We start from the raw sequence: 14,857 nt of genomic DNA, 5'->3' as shown, positions 1-14,857 counted from the left end.
ATAATTTATTTGCATAGTGCTTTTATTATTGGACATTGTCACAAAGCAGCTTTATGTTTCTTCTTCTTCTTTCTCCACTTTCGACTTTTCCCGTTAGGGGTCGCTACAGCGAATCATGTGTTTCCACCTAACTCTATCCTCGCATCCTCTACTCTCGCACCAATGACCTCATTCAACGCATCCGTATATCTGCTCTTTGGCCTTCCTCTTTACCTCTTTTCTGGCAGCTCCGTCTTCAACATCCTTCCACCAATATAACCAATCTCCCTCATGAGCAAGTCAGAGGAGATTGTGTTGAGGAAAAACTCCCTGAGAAGATACAAGAAAAAACCTGGAGATTAAAGGCAGGGTCTCTGATTTTTGAAAGCCAATGTCGGCATTTGAAATCACCAGATCAAACACGCCCCTAACCCAAACGGGTCCCACCCCTGTAATCATAGCTCCGCCCACACATACATACGTAACCCAGGCAACTAATGGAAAGAAATGTGTCTTTATCATAGCTGAAGTGAAGAACAATACGATCGCAAGGACGACATATATTAGTTCTGTGTAACAAAGCAAAACCAACGTTACTCACCTATCGAGAAGGAAAAAAGGGTCTCGGCATCTTAAGTAAAGTTGAATTTCCTGAGTCAATAACTCCTGAGCTAAACGCTGTTACTACACAAAACGCGGTTGTAGCTGCATCTCTACATTACTACGATACTACTCCTTCACTTCTCTCCAGCGCTGGAAAGCTGATCCTATATTAACACGTCCTACTTCTTGCCTTATCGTAAGCCTTTCTTCTCTTTCTTTCTTTGTTTTTATCCTCCATAAATGTTAAAACTGCTTTCTTCTAATCTCACACATGCGCACTGAACACTCTCTCCGCCCATATTGTCAAGACCCGCCCCTTTCTGCTCATTGGCTACATGTTAGTTTTGTTTTTGTTTTGATTTTTGTTTATTATTCGGCCCGACTCAGTTTTCTGCAGCATTTCTCAAAAATCGGAGACCCTGCCTTTAACCTTGAGACTCCAAAGTGAGTCATTCTTACAGTATCTAGCTGACTTGATGGGGAAACTCATCAAGTTCCCATCCTATCAAGGTCAATTTAATTATATAATGTATGTCATGGTTATCTATATAGGATGCAGTTGGCGTTCAATTTCATCCCAGTGGTGTTCAGTAGGCTTGAGTTCAGGTGAACAGATACTTTTGGACATTTAGTGTACAGTGTGTTTAAATGCGCTTTATCTGTTTAAGCAAAGCAGAAAGATTAGCGGTTGGGTCATGACTAGTTTCTGGCAATTGTGTTGACTTTTGTATGGAATTTGTCAAAATATCTTTATCATTTTATAAAATTCAACCCATTGTGCCTTTGTATGTGGAACATAAAGAACCGTGGACCTTGAACTTTGTTTGTGTGTGTGATCATTAGTCAGTAATGGCATAGAAGGTAGAGTGAGGCAGGTTATTGTAGTGATAAGCTCACAGGAGATTCTGGATCCATGGTGACGGGCTTCGGCGAGGCAGCACCGTGTTATACGACCTGGTGTTTTAGCAGACGTTCCATATTGATTCGGCCTTTGCAGCTCTTCCAGAGAGATGACCCACAGCATATGGTGTCTCTCTGGAGTGAACTTGCATGCCCTGGAGCACACACGCAGACACCAACATCTAAAGTCCGTCACCCCGTCACACCCCCTGACCCTTTTAGCTTCATTCAGATTATCAGAATAGATCTAAGTGCTAAAAGTGGATACATGACCAAAAGGGCAAGCCTTAGAAAGCTAAATATACATTTTCCCACTCTTCTGTCATTTTGAACAGATGTTACAGACTCCAATGTTGACCTTTTCCGACGTGGATTCTCGTTCCTCATTAGAGCTCTTCAGCACTGCTTTACACTAGCTTAATGGCCAAGCCTTGATGGTAACTGGAAGGATGTCAAATCCCAGGAGAGCTCATGGCTCTTGACGAAAGCCTTCATCCCCCCGATGCTTATCTTTGTGTGCTTGGATTACAACTGGGGCATTTAATTCACTTTATTATTCACTTTATTAACCTTATTTTAGTTGTAGCTACATTTATTCAACAATTTCTCTCTCTCTTTCTCTCTTTTCACATACACATTTACTCTCTCTATCACACTCACTTATGAATATCTCAAATTTCATTTTATTTCCTTTGGCTTTCAATAACCAATCAGATCCCACCACTAACACTGCCTTATGTGGCATCTTATATGTTTAAGACAAGTTCCTCGTCTCATTTCCTCGCTTACCCTGTCCCTGTCCCCTACCCCTAACCCTAAACTATACACTCATATGATTATATACTTTGATGTAAAAAGAGGGAATGAATACTGACTTTATTTTATTTTATACTAGCTGTGTTGTTTAACAGACAAAAAACTCAATGGCTGGAAAAATACAGACAGAGTCAGCAACTCCTGAGCTAAACGCTGTTACTAGTAAAACACGGTTGTAGCTGCGTCTCTACATTACTACGATAGAAAAGAGGTGTTATTTGTGTAGTAACAGCGTTTAGCTCAGGAGTTATTGACTCGGGAAACTCCAATCTGTGAATATGTGGCCAACTTCCTGCTCCTTCAGTTCTCTCCAGCGCTGGAAAACTGATCCTATATTAACACGTCCTACTTCTTGCCTTATCGTAAGCCTTTCTTCGTTTCCTTTCTTTGTTTTTATCCTCCATGTCAATGTTAAAACCGCTTTCTGCTAATGTCACACATGCGCACTGAACACTCTCTCTGCCGCATATTGACAAGCCCCGCCCCTTTCTGCTCATTGGCTACACATTTGTTTTGATATTTGTTTTGATTTTTGTTTATTATTCGGCCCGACTCAGTTTTCTGCAGCATTTCTCAAAAATCGGAGACCCTGCCTTTAACCTTGAGACTCAAAAGTGAGTCATTCTTACAATATCTAGCTGGCTTGATGGGAAACTCATCAAGTTCCCATCCTATCAAGCTCAATTTAATTATATAATGTATGTCATGGTTATCTATATAGGGTGCAGTTGGCATTCAATTTCATCCCAGTGATGTTCAGTAGGCTTGAGTTCAGGTGAACAGATACTTTTGGACATTGAAGAAAACCTGTAATGCTCCTAACTGTGCTTGTCACCTGCCTTTTGTTATCACTTGTAATAAATACATGTGTCTGTATATATACACATGTATATAAATACAATATAATGCAGCAATGCTAATCTGTTAGCAGTGTGTTAGCCGCCGTGCATCAGAGCGTCTACGTATTCATAGGTAAATATTTGTTCTCCAGCTTTTCCTACTGCTGCCTGTTGTAATCCGATGCTTCGTAACTCGGCCGACGTCGACCTTTGAGTTTCAGACGCTCAAAAGTGTTGTGTGTGGTACTTTGGCAAGACGCTGAGCAGCCGTATTTTCCGATCGCCTTTTTTGCTTTCCTGAACACACAGTTTACTGATGAGTCCACTTTTATGTGTGCACACACTTAGAGCCCATATATCAAAGCTGCAGTTAGATCAGCACAGGTCCACGTTAGGGGATTCGGTTTTGCCTTCGGTCAGCTCGTCGCCTCACCGGCTCGAAAGGTTGCATCATTCGGTCCCCTTAAAAAAAGACAAAAAAAGACAAAAAAAGCAATGACTAATAATGGAGGCACAAAGTGACTCATGTGATTACAAGACAATGGAGATATAAAAAGTGACTGTAAGCAAGAATTAGTAAATACTGAGAGAGAGAGAGAGAGAGAGAGAGAGAGAGAGAGAGAGAGAGACTTGAAATTAAAATATGCAGTACTTATTAAGATACACAAAGAGACATGGCGAAGATTTATACAGTGACAGACTTCCCTGTGTCAACAAAAGTGGCACTTAAGGTGGATAATCAGTCATATCACATACTAGACTTCTTTTTCACTTGTTCGACCATATGTACTAATAAAAAAAATTAATTCCACAAAAAAATAAACATGAGTTAGCTTGCTAGTACTCTTCCGATTCTTTAGCTACGGCTAAACAAGTAGTATCATCATCAGCTAAGGCAAATGATATCTTGTAAAGGCTAGCCCTAAGAGATGGAAAAAAGCTGTTGTGATATGATGACGTCTGTGATGAAATTTATCCTCAGCTCTAACAAAATCATTTTCACTCAGCAAAATCTGGATACGTTTTTCAATTTTAACAACAACGACTCGTTTAATTATCTTTTTTTTTCCTCGTTTAACAAATGCCACAAATTAAGCTGCTCGTTATACCTCTCTCTATCATGTGAAATCTCTCTATCAACCCGAAAACATGAACATGTGCAAGAGCCTCAACACAATTAGCATCAAGTGGCTAAGTCACACCCTAATCCCGTTTACGCTCTGCGTCAGGCAGATGTGCCAAGATTGATTCAGACAGCGACCTGGCTTACTGTACCGGCCCCGTCACAAACCCCATTCCCTCCCTCCATCATTCCCTCCCTCCCTCCCTCCCTCCCTCCCTCAGAGCATTCTCTCTCTGTCCCTGTTAAAGACTGCGGACTGGTCTGCGGTTCAGCAAAACTCTACCGGGAGAGATTATCTCTCATTCGCACTAATGAAATTGACTCTGGGTGTTTTTGTCCCCCGATGAAGGGACACTTCAGAGTTAAATAAATGGAAGGATCGGTGGAGCAAGGGGGACGGACAGAGAGGAGCAGATGGTGGCAGGGGTCCTGTGCAGTAATGTGAGAAGCTAGTTAATGTTCTGAAACATGGGGCACGGCCGAGCCACCGCTAATGAAGACAAGCTTTCACATGAGGAAATGGCGGGAAAAGGCGAGACAAATAGAGAGCAAAAGAGATAGATGCAAATACACAACTGTAAAATGTGATCTCAGTGACTTGGCTGATGGTGTTTTAGAAACTGCTGTACAATCTCTGACGTTTGCACAAAATAATGCAAAAAACATCCAATGACTGGCAGTCTTGTGGTCAAACATTTCTCGTTGATGAGAGAGATCAGAAGAGAATTATCTGACAGTAAAGCTATGATAACTTAAGTAAATAAACTCTCTTGACAACTACGATGAGCAGAAAAGCATCTAAACATGTCAAACCTCGAGGTGGATGAGCTACTACAGCAGATACTCACATCAGGCTCCATTTAATCTTGTCAGCCAAAAACTGGAAAAATTCATATAAAATTACATATTAAGCAACATTTTATTCTGTAAAAATTCAAGTGCATAACAAGTCACATGACATCATCCATCCATCCATCCACCCATTCCATCCATCCATCCATCCATCCATCCATCCACCCATTCCATCCATCCATCCATCCATCCATCCATCCATCCATCCATCCATCCATCCATCCATTTATCCATTCCATTCCATCCATCCATTCCATTCCATCCATCCATCCATCCCATCCATTCCATCCATCCATCCATCCATCCATCCATTCCATCCATCCATTCCATCCATCCATCCATCCATCCATCCATCCATCCATCCATCCATCCATCCATCCATTCTCTACACCACTTATTCTACTGGGTCACCAGAGTACCCGAAGGAAAACCCCTCAAGGCCCAGGAAGAACATGCAAACACCACACACAACATCTTCCGGAGTCTAATATGAGTTCTTTTCTGACCAGGACAAACTGACAGAACTTTCTTCCTTGAATTAACAGGAAGAAGTTGCACACTGTGTCAGTTCATTTAACCCTGCTGAGCTTACAGTGTATTAAACCTCGCCTCGAGCAGTTGTTGCGTTTTATCGTCTCGGCTTATAACGAGGAATACGACTTTCTGACAGAGATTTTAATTCACCTAAAACGGCATGCGCAAACAACATCGAAAAACAACAATAAAACACATCATGCGGATTGTGGTAAAGATAATACGATCGTTAATGACAGCAGGATTGCATCAAGAACAAAGATACACATTTAAGATGAACACAAAAAGACATCTTTAACAGACAGTGCCGAGATTGACAGACTCTTGTTGTCATATACAAGAGATCAGACGTACAGACCAAACCAAAGGGTATTTATTGACACCATACACAATTTCACAAAACATTAAAGCTACCCATTTCTTTATCCCTGGGTTATCATGGGTTACCCTGGGTTCTAAGCCCTGCTTTTAATCCTTTTTTGCAGATGATGGATACCAAAGAACACCTAACACAACAATCTCACAGCAGTTTTTCTCAGTGTTTAATCACATGCTGCATGCTACATGAATAGTGGCAATGAAAGTAAAATGGTATATAAAATGTATCGTCTGGATCCCTGAATCCTTAGTCTTCATCTATTATTTTGGGCAAGCTAGGTCAAAACTTTCTTAGTAGAACTGATAACATTCAGCACTAACGCCTTACCAATTACTGTTTCCTCAACATTTTTATCCCATTTCTAGTTTTCTTCCCTAAGTCTTGGGGGCTTTTTACACCGGGTCACTTCATGCGTTTTATGTGATCAGATAGCTATCCGATGGTAAAAAGACCAGGTCTAAATGCCCTCAGAAACGGTTTTCGAGACGGATATAAATACGATCGTTCAAACCACTTCAGGAGGTGGTCTGGGACGCATTTCAGATGAAACTGGACAGGTGTAAATTAATGTGGTTGTTCAAGCCACATACGTCAGCGCTACTGTATACTCCTCCCAAACAGAAGTACGTCACTCGCAGGTGACTCGCGAGTCATGCATCGCGCCAGAAACAAATAACATGGACGACACGCAGGCACTTATTGCTCTTTGGAGCGATGAAAGCGTCCAACAAATGCTTTGTAAAACCTATACAAACAAAAGTATATTTAAGTATATACACCAAAGCTTGTTCCATTTCAATTACTCCGGAAATGAGGTAAAGTATATTTGCATTTTGGGCGGGAATAGAAAGATCCGATTCGCCAAGACGTATTTATGTGCCTAATGTAAATGGAACAGTTTTAACAAATCAGATAGCTATCGGATCAGAGAAAACACATGAAGGTACCAGGTGTTAAAAGGCCCTTAATGTTTATTTTTGTGACAAGTGGGATTTGGGGTTGAGAAGCACTTCAGTGGGGATACTTCCTGACAATTTGGCATATCACTTTGCTAGTATTATTTACAATGCAGTAATATTTTACAACAGCTATTTTCAATCTGTGAGGGCTAGCCTTTACCAGATATCATTTAGCTTAATAATAATAATTATAATGATGTTACTTGTTTAGCAGTATCTAAAGAATCTGACAAGTACTAGCAAGCTTTTGTTAACTAAAAGCTAACTTGCTTTAAGCTAACTAGCACATTTGTTAATGTAACAATGTGACCTAACAGCGTAAACACGTGTGTATGTGTCTCTAGGAGAAGCTTCACAAAAGAAGCCTGTCGAGGACTTTGTGGAGTTGAAGGACGTGTTTGCGGTGAAGGTGAAGCGGCGGCGTTCGGCAGGTCAGCAGAGCGGCGGCACGCTGCTTGGCATCACTTTGTTCTTCTGCAAACGCAAAGGAGCTAAGCTCAAAGATGACACCATCCACCTGGATAACCTGAGCGTGGATCACTGCGAAATCTGGTTCAAACATCTCAAAGAAATCCTCAACGGTATGGTCACGACTTCCAGTTTATATGTGTGTCTTTGTCTTTTATCGACAGTGTCTCCAAACAGACTTCAGTAAGTAGTATTGGCTTTCAGCACTACCTTAGCATGGTCACAGTGATCATTATAGATAATCAGATACTGTTTTATTTGCAAAACATATGTTTTTTTAGATGCAAAACATGTTTTTTTTCTCTGTATTTTTTCTTTGTTTTGTTTACTGACAAGAACATTCAGTTACATCGATAAAATTCTACAACAACAACTAAGTCGGGATCGTTTTTCCGTCACCGATCAGTTTAAACTAATGCGAATGGTTCCGTCTAGTTTCTTTTTTTATATGAACACAAGATCACTTAGGTGATTAAAAGCCTCACCTCGTTCACAATGGAAAAGCAAACTCAAACTATCAGCACTTTTTTATTATTAAGCTTCTTACCTTGAGGTAGGGAGGCTTTATCTGGGAGTCGCTGAGGTGCACTTTTTATTGCATCATGCAAACATTAACACAGCAAACACTGGCCACGCTTTCAGCTTTATTACGTTTGCCGACACCGATTGAACTTGGGCATGGAACGGTTTACTCGACCCACTAATGAATTTCAGTCGGTCTATCACAAGTAAATGATTTCTCAGGTACGAGAAGCACAACTCAAAGTGACGCCTCATAAATAGCATGTCTGCTGCTGGGCGTATGGCCTGCTCTTCAGGCATGTGACGGAAATCAGTTTCATATATATATATATATATATATATATATATATATATATATATATATATATATATATACAGGTGCTGTTCATATAATTAGAATATCATCAAAAAGTTGATTTATTTCACTAATTCCATTCAAAAAGTGAAAATTGTATATTATATTCATTCATTACACACAGACTGATACATTTCAAATGTTTATTTATTTTAATTTTGATGATTATAACTGACAACTAAGGAAAATCCCAAATTCAGTGTCTCAGAATTATTAGATTATTAGAATATTATAATTATTATAATTAGAATATTACATAAGACCAATACAAAGAAAGAAGTCTGGTCATGTATGAACATGAAAAGTATGAGCATGTACAAGCACTCAATACTTAGTTGGGGCTCCTTTTGCCTGAATTACTGCAGCAATGCGGCGTGGCATGGAGTCGATCAGTCTGTGGCACTGCTCAGGTGTTATGAGAGCCCAGGTTGCTCTGATTGTGGCCTTCGGCTCTTCTGCATTGTTGGGTCTGGCATATCGCATCTTCCTCTTCACAATACCCCATAGATTTTCTATGGGGTTAAGGTCAGGCGAGTTTGCTGGCCAATTAAGAACAGGGATACCATGGTCCTTAAACCAGGTACTGGTAGCTTTGGCACTGTGTGCAGGTGCCAAGTCCTGTTGGAAAATGCAATCTGCATCTCCATAAAGTTGGTCAGCAGCAGGAAGTAGACATGTCTTCTGTCTATTTCTTTAGCGTTTCTACAATTTATAGTATCATGATATCAAGTAGGCCAGGCTAGTCCTAAATAAACAATGACCAGGTAAGCTTTATAGTCATCAAGCTGATGTGTCTGGTTCCTCAAATACAGCTTTAATCAAAAAATTTACCTTTAGGCTTGAGCCATCTTTCCACATCTAAGTAAAGAAATCTAAGAATAAGAAACTAAAATAATTAAGTGCATGCTACTACAATCATCTATCATTAGGTTCTTCTCCATTGTACCGCTGAGTTTAGTTCTGCTTCAGTGGCATAGCAGCTGGGAGGCTTGGAGAGAGGAATGTCAATCAATTGCTCTCATTAGAATATCAAGCCACGCCCATCCAGCCAGCTCCCAGATTGGTCAGCTTGGTGTTGGAGCTGTGGTTATTTTGTTAATGCAATTTGATGATTATTTAATATAATGAAAAAATAAATGGTAACATATTCTATATACTATAAAAATAGATAAAGTACCATCTAGCTAACGATGTAGCCGATTGAGTGTGTGTACGTATGTTTGTAAATTTGATTTAGTTATATAGTGTGTAGTTTGACAAATACAAACAAAAAACAAAAAGACAACAACCAAATAAACAAAGTTCTAAATGTAAAGTACAGGAAAATATAGTGTCTTATTTCCACATATTTTACATATTACAAGTACAAGTACAATACAATAATTTGCATAAAAGCTTTAAAAACAAAGTTTCTTTTTATAAGTATGAGAAAGTACAATTTTAGCATCAAGCCACTTGCTAGAAAATAATTTTAACTAAAAAAAAAAAATCACTCAAAAACCTCAACAGAGAACGAATATAGTATGTGATTTGTGATTATGAAAATCACAACATAATTTTAGTTATGCAGCTAACGAAACCAAAAAAACAAAGTGTTGTTTAATAGGGAATTATTAAATGTTAGCTAGCAGTGTAAAGTATATTTGTAAGTTTATATCCAGTTGTAAGATTAAATTCATACTGAGATTCCAGAAAGCGTGAATGTCTCTAACGAACACCGTTACAAGAATACGTGGAGTATTTGTTTAATAGGCAGTTTTGTCCAGTACAAAGATTTGAACTGCCTTGACATTGTGGTATATGTTTAGTAAATAGATGTCATTGTAGTATCGTTGTACACAGGGGAAGATGTAGGGAGGCGTAGAGAGACAGTGTTTGGCGACGAGGGGCTGTTGGAAGACAGAGGAGGAACAGGTTGCTCCCCTGGCCTCCCTGCAGTTTGTAATTATCCGTTCTCCTCTCACCAGCGCTGGCTGCCAAAACAGGCCAGTACAGGACAGGTGTCCTTCCAAAACGCCTTGGCCATCATTTTCAACACCACATCCTTCTCATTCTCCACTGTTTGACAATCAAAATCATTTTTTTGGCCAAATAAGATATCATTACAAGAAGTTTTCACCACGTCGGTACAGATATCACAATGCAGCAAAGCATTCGTACATTTTGTTCAGAGAATAAAGAAGTGTATGGACAAAAAAAGCAAACAAACAAACAAACAATAACAAAAAAAAAAAAGTTTAAGCAATCAACCACACTGGAATATGAGAAAGAGTAAACAAAATGAGTAAGTCATCACTACCAAAATGTTCTTAAATGACATATTAAATGACTATAAGCTATCGGTACCACAGGACATTTCTGTATCTGTACAGTCCGTTGCACCTTCCATGTTACATATATATTACATGTATATAATACTTATACTTATACTTATATTATTTATATTTTTACTTATACATACATATATATGTATGGGGGTATATATATATATATATATATATATATATATATATATATATATATATATATATATATATATATATATATATATATGTGTGTGTAGTAGTACACTTTGTGTACTGACTATGTATGAGCACATTGCATCCTTTCCACATTTTCCGCATTTGCACATTTCAAATGGTACTAAGCATTTTGCACATTTTTTTTTCAACCTGTTTGTAAATTGTTCTATTTATGTTTCTTAACTACTGTATGTAAATGGTTCTGCAATTTCTGGAGCTCGCTCCCAAGAATTTCACTCACCAAGGCACATGTGCCGTGGTGATGTGACAATAAAGGTGACTTGACTTGACTTGACTTGACATGACTTATTTGGTTATCTGAATTAATGTTACTCAGTTACTCAGTTACTGAACATATTATGAAGAACTCTTTGATCTGATTAAAATGACAAAAAAACAAACAAACAAGCAAAAAAACTACAACTCATAACTCAGGTTTTAAATGCTCAAATAATATTAGTTTAAACCTAGACCAAATTTTCCTTTTTCAAATTTAACCTTCATACAAAAACAAACAAACAAAAAAATCCTGCTTTGTCCCTTTCATTTCTTAATGGATTTGATTTGTTCAAATTGAAGCTTAACTTCAGAAGAAATGACTTTAAAATAGTTTGTAAATTAGCTGTACTCCGAGCAATCCAGATTTAAACTCGACAATAGTTTTCTTTAATTGATGAGTACACTGCACTTAAGTCTATATATATATATATATAGACTTAAGTGCAGTGTACTCATCAATTAAAGAAAACTATTGTCGAGTTTAAATCTGGATTGCTCGGAGTACAGCTAATTTACATATATATATATATGCTTCAATCTACACTTGTACAGATCTGCTGATGTGGTTTAGGGTACAGTGTCTTTTAATATGGACAGGTATGTGGTAGCCTAGTGTTTAAGGTGTTGGGATACCAATCGGAAGGTTGTGAGTTCGATTCGTACGTCCTACGTCCACCAAACTGCCACTGCTGGGCCCCTTAGCAAGGCCCTTAACCCTCAATTGCTCAGTTGTATAAAAATGAGATAAAAATGTAAGTTACTCTGGATAAGGGTGTCTGCTAAATGCTGTAAATGTAAAAAAAATGGGTAGCTTTAATGTTTTGTGAAATTGTGTATGGTGTCAAAGTCTTGCTGATTAAACATGGAAGTATTCCTGAACGCAGGACTTGATTGTCAGAGATTTCTACTCTTTTTTTGTGGGTCTACCTTTCATATTAACCGCCATCGTGGAATGTGACTTGATAAAGAAATTCGATGCTGATTAAGAACAAAACAGATAAAAATTCCATTTTTGGCCTCTGTTCAAAATGGTTCAAAATCTGCTTATAATATTGCATCACAATGAAATCTGTCCACTCTTAAACGTGTTTCAAAACACAACAATGTAAATCACTTTTAGCTGAAATTTTAATGCTGAATTTTTTTTACTCCCTGATTTGGTATAATTTTTCTATTAAAACACATCCTTTCAAACAGTTTGAAGGAAAGTACTGTTGGCTAATCATTTGGATTGACATGGCAGAGAGAGCTCAGTTTTGCTGAGATTGGTGAAACAATGTTGAGATTTAAACTCACCCTTTTCTCTTACAAGAAATTTAATAAAGGTAAAGATTAGAGACTTTTCTTACATCTTATTATGAATGAAATTAAGCAACAAATGCCATGAAACATTTTTGTTTGGTTTGTTTGAATTTATGCATTTTTGTTTGAGCTTTTGTTCTTTCCACGAATGTATAAAGAGTTTATAGGAAGTTCTACTAAATGGTGTGATATAAAAGATTGACACCTCCAGACAGGATGGACATCTCTCATGGGTGTAAATATCAGGCGTTAACCTCCCTTGTAGACATTATGTATTATCCACCTCTTTGTAATGAGTGCTGCAGTCTTTGTTTGTAATCTCGGTTAATCCCGGTTCATAGAGATTGCCAGCCTAATCTAATGTAAAGGTTATTGTGAAATATACAGAAATGCTTTTTCATCTATTGTCAGCGCCATATAACGCAAATGTATCTTGGAATGTCTGTAAAACCAACAACAACAACAACACCAACAAATACCTCTCGATGAATGCAAATGAAGCTTTTCATCAGTAACGCTTGTTCATCTTTTCTAGATGCAGTGTCTAATCATAAAGCTGCATTAAGCCAGTGCTGGTTAATCCCTGCAATTCTGCTCACAGTAACAAGAACACAGTGAGTGATGTAATCACAGATTGGAGCAGCGTTTTGCAGCAGCGTTGCTCATTGGGAATTAAAATAGATTGCCCCAGATCTCAGACGTTTTGTCCCGGGACGTCGTCTGACACTCCCACATGAGCCGCTGTTTATGAACAGATAGGGACTTTACCCAGCGTGGGTTCCTGGCCCTCCAACGTTGGCTTTGGCAATGATCTGCACTCTGTTCCGATGCCGTGTGAATAGGAAAGCGTGTCCTACGTCGCACCACGTGAATTAATTAACATAATGAAAGGGCCGTGCCTCGAGGGGGAGAGGGTTCATTTATCGTAAGTGAACGCAGAATCAAAAATCTCATTTCTTTTGTGAAATGTTTTACAGTGACTATTTGGTGCCAGGTTAAAAGTACATAATCCCCCTTTAAGAAAGAAAGAAATGCACGTACACACTCATGCACCTTGCTTTCTTGATTAAGCTCTGAAATTCCCAAATTCATCTAAATTTAGTTTTATTTCCATATAGCCCTTTTAACAACGCACATTTTCAAAAATGCAGTTTTATAGAAATCCAAGGATAAAATTTACATGTCAGAGGCTGGTAGTAGGTCATTTACTACTTTAGCCAATGCTGCCTGAGTACTGTATTAAGGTCAAAATCCTGATTGGTAGATTTCGTGGATTTTATTCTTATGCATATCGTAAAATGTAACTGCTGTTAAAATCTTTTCTTGCGGATAAAAGAAAGGTTTAAATTTGGTGTATAACTGATGGCGGTTTGAATGAGGGAATCGAAAACTGCTAGTTTAATGGACTTGGGTACATTGACAGTGCAAATGGAGACTTGCTAATTTTTAATGAAGCTTAATAGTTTTTTTTTTCAGGAAGTATGTTGATCAAAGGTGTATCTAATACACATAATGATTTGAATGAGGAGATTGGAGACCTTAGTTTGGTCTCTTAAGGGAAAGTAATGCGTAAACTTTGCTTTAATTCTAAAAAGAATCTTTATCATTATCTTTATTTGTTATTTTTTCTTAGTTTCCCTTCCTGTAGCTAAGATTCAATTTAATTCAAATTTATTTGCATAGCACTTTTAACAATGGACTTTGTCTCAAAGCAGCTTTACAGAACATACGTAAGAAACAGTACAAAAAGATTAATATTAAACAAAGATGAATATCATACAAAGATTCAAGATACATATTAGACTTATATTTAAATGTGTTTTGTATTTATCTCTAATGAACAAGCCTGAGGTGACTGTGGTGACTGTGGTGAGGAAAAACTCTCTTAGATGGAAGAGGAAGAAACCTTGAGAGGAACCAGACTCAAAAGTGAACCTCATCCTCATCTGGGTGACACTGGAGGGTGTGATTATAAACTGTTATAAACACCGGAGTGGGTTTATATTATTATAAGGTTACTTATATCATCTAGACTATAGCAAGGTATATGCACAAATGAAAAGTTTATAAAGCAGATGGATAGAAACTTTGTAGACACTCTCTCTTTCATTCTCTCAGTAAAGTGGGGGTGCCACGCTTTAGCCATGGACCCCAAGTGCTTCTCTGTCCTCTCTTGCCCAGGTGTTGATGAACAGCAGCATGCTGGCATCTCGCACTACATTAGGTTCCCACATTAGCCAACCTGCGCTAATGCATTTCTTGTGCCACATGTCGGCACGCATGACCGCCTGCTGAAAATGATTCCTTGATAGCAGCACTTAATAAAGGATGTTGTTCAGCGCCTGCCACACACACACACACACACACACACACACACACACACACACACACACACACACACACACACACACACACACACACACAC

At 38.4% G+C, this 14,857-nt stretch overlaps 1 protein-coding gene across 4 annotated transcripts in view; it reads left to right on the top strand.

Annotated features, from left to right (window-relative positions):
• Positions 1 to 14,857, top strand: part of cerkl (ceramide kinase-like) — an 85,292-nt gene that overhangs the window by 14,910 nt on the left and 55,525 nt on the right. For all 4 annotated transcript variants that reach the window (XM_047814772.1, XM_047814773.1, XM_047814770.1 and 1 more), the window contains exon 2: positions 7,329 to 7,565. In XM_047814772.1, coding sequence (XP_047670728.1) covers positions 7,329 to 7,565 — 237 coding nt within the window. The remainder of the gene's footprint in view (positions 1 to 7,328; positions 7,566 to 14,857) is intronic.

The sequence above is a fragment of the Tachysurus fulvidraco genome, chromosome 6 (genome assembly GCF_022655615.1).
Source record: "Tachysurus fulvidraco isolate hzauxx_2018 chromosome 6, HZAU_PFXX_2.0, whole genome shotgun sequence".
Lineage (NCBI taxonomy): Eukaryota > Metazoa > Chordata > Actinopteri > Siluriformes > Bagridae > Tachysurus > Tachysurus fulvidraco.
The sequence above is the reverse complement of the archived record's forward strand: the minus strand, read 5'-3'. Positions and strand labels throughout refer to the sequence as shown.